At 27.2% G+C, this 2,363-nt stretch overlaps 1 protein-coding gene across 1 annotated transcript; it reads left to right on the top strand.

The window, feature by feature from the left end:
* The first annotated feature begins 223 nt into the window (after positions 1-223).
* Positions 224-1,620, top strand: LOC114077647 (putative xyloglucan endotransglucosylase/hydrolase protein 1). The gene is made up of 3 exons (XM_027917982.1): positions 224-343; positions 431-624; positions 1,266-1,620. The coding sequence occupies exons 1-3, from the start codon at positions 224-226 to the stop codon at positions 1,618-1,620; spliced, it is 669 nt and encodes a 222-aa protein (XP_027773783.1).
* The last annotated feature ends 743 nt before the right edge of the window (positions 1,621-2,363 follow it).

Below are 2,363 nucleotides of genomic sequence, written 5' to 3'. Positions count from 1 at the left end.
ATATTTTACACTAGAATTAAATGTAGTAATCAATATTGTATTTTTTTTTTGTTGATATCCCTTCCTTTCCATATTAGTTAGTTATTTTGATTTTTTTAAAGTAAGAAATTATAAATAAGATGGACAATTAATATGTGACAATTATTTTTAGAAAAATAATCAATTAATATGGAACAAAAGAGAAGAAGTATTTATTTAGTCATTTACTAACGATTTTTATGAAATGATTAATGATGCAGGAGGAGCTGGATTCAAATCGAAAACACAATATAAATCTGGATTATTTACATTAAGGATAAAGATGTCAGATAAAAAGACCGATGGAATGATCACAGCTTTCTACGTACGTTATTAATTTTTTTTCTTTGATATGTATAAATGAGTACATATATAATTATGAACATATTTTTTTAACTTGTTTTTATTACAGTTAATTTCAGATGATCAAGATGCACGGGTTAATCACGATGAACTAGACTTTGAATTTATAGGGACTCAAGGAAAATTACAGACAAATATATTTGCTAATGATATGGGTGGTAGAGAACAAGTTTTTCAACTTCCATTTGATCCTTCTGAGGATTTTCATACTTATCAAATTCTTTATACTCCACAAAGAATAGTGTAAGTAATTATAATTAACTTCTTATGTTTGACATATTTTAGTATCCTAATTAGCTTTATTAATTTATGGTTATTTGTTGACTTTTATAAAAAAAATGTGACTATTGTTTCTTCATATACATACATAGATATAAAAGCGAGCTATTCATTCTAAAATAAGCCTCCACAGATAAGTGATTCTATAATTATTAAATTCTGAGATAGTACTGATCCATCAATATTAATATTTTCATTCCTCCTTTCATCTAATCTAGTATCTTTCAAATCGATATTCAGTAGATTTGCACACCTACTCAATAAAGTGTTGATCATTAGACGAACCTCATCCCATACCAATAAAGTAGGAGGGAGAATCTTCTTTTTGTTCTTTTTTTTTTTTGGTGAGAATAACTAATTCTTATGATTGATTCATGTATGTTTTATTTCACAAAAAAGTTGACAATAAATCGATTCATCTAACCAACAACTTGCGATAGAGATACCTAGTGGAAAGTTGGTCCAATTCTCCTTGAAAAGCAATAAATATTGCATTCTAGTGTTTTTAAATTCTCTTATTAGAATTTTTGACTCTACAACCGTATCATTGAAAACCTCATTATTATAACACATACATGTACTTATTTGTGTTTTGACTATTATAGGTTTTTTGTGGACAACATACCAATAAGGACATTTGAGAACAACACAAATAGAGGTATCAACTTTCCAATAAAATCACTATGGTCAGAAGCAAGCCTATGGATTTCAGATGCTGTGGGTTGGGCTGGATCTGTTGAATGGGGCTATGCACCATTTGTAGTTAGTTTTCAAGACTTCAACATTTCTGGTTGCCCTGCTGGGAGTAATTGCTTGCCATCCAATGATTTTAGCCCATGGACTAGGCACAAATTAGCCTCAAAAAACTTGAATCTTATGAGGAATTTCAGAAAAAAATATATGACTTATGATTATTGTAGGTCTGAGGAAAATAAAATTAGGTACCCAGAATGTGCTTAATTAGTTTATATATATCATATGTATTTCTATTTTAGTATATATACATGAAAATCGAAATTATTTAACATTACGGATTTAACTTCTATGCATAATTAACAGAGGTAGAACAATAATATTAGATACAAATTGTGTTTTTACTAGAAAATTTGTTAAATATGTTTAAATGATTAATTGTAATTCAGTAATTAAAATGATCGATGGGTTCGGCGATGAAATCAAATCATTTAACTTTAATCTCTATAGCAAATTAAATTGTATTGATTATATTTTTTAAAAAATATTTATTCTGCCTATATATGATTTAGTTTTTTTTTATAAATAGATTAATCAAATATGAAAAAAAATTAAAAATATTTGTATTTTTAATATATATGAGAAGAAAAGGCACCAATTCACTAAATGGAAATTTGCAAATATTTAATGGGTAATAATTAGTATAGATTATTAGTCAACTTGGGTTAGATGGTGGCTCACACAAACATAAATATATATATATTTTTTTCTTTTGGAATATTAATGGTTGAATAAAAAAGTCAAACAGAGATGTTCATGACTCAGTCTTACCGGATTTGATATTTTTTTATCGTTAAAATATTTAAATTTAATATATTATAAATTTAGAATTTGATTAATTTGAATTCGAGTTGAATAATGTCACGACCCAAAAATCACGAGTCGTGATGGCACCTATGTTCCCAACCGATAGGTAAGCCAACCCAACAAGTATCACCAATTCAACTTAA

This window comes from Solanum pennellii, chromosome 6, assembly GCF_001406875.1.
Source record: "Solanum pennellii chromosome 6, SPENNV200".
Classification (NCBI taxonomy): Eukaryota; Viridiplantae; Streptophyta; class Magnoliopsida; order Solanales; family Solanaceae; genus Solanum; species Solanum pennellii.
This window is presented reverse-complemented; position numbering and strand designations above follow the sequence as displayed.

Bases quoted from the DNA above. Each gene is read 5' to 3' on its own strand.
- LOC114077647 (XM_027917982.1), top strand. From the start codon at position 224: ATGATTAATGATGCAGGAGGAGCTGGATTCAAATCGAAAACACAATAT. The intron at 344-430 runs GTACGTTATTAA...TTTTTATTACAG, and splicing joins GAATGATCACAGCTTTCTAC to TTAATTTCAGATGATCAAGA. The intron at 625-1,265 runs GTAAGTAATTAT...TGACTATTATAG, and splicing joins TATACTCCACAAAGAATAGT to GTTTTTTGTGGACAACATAC.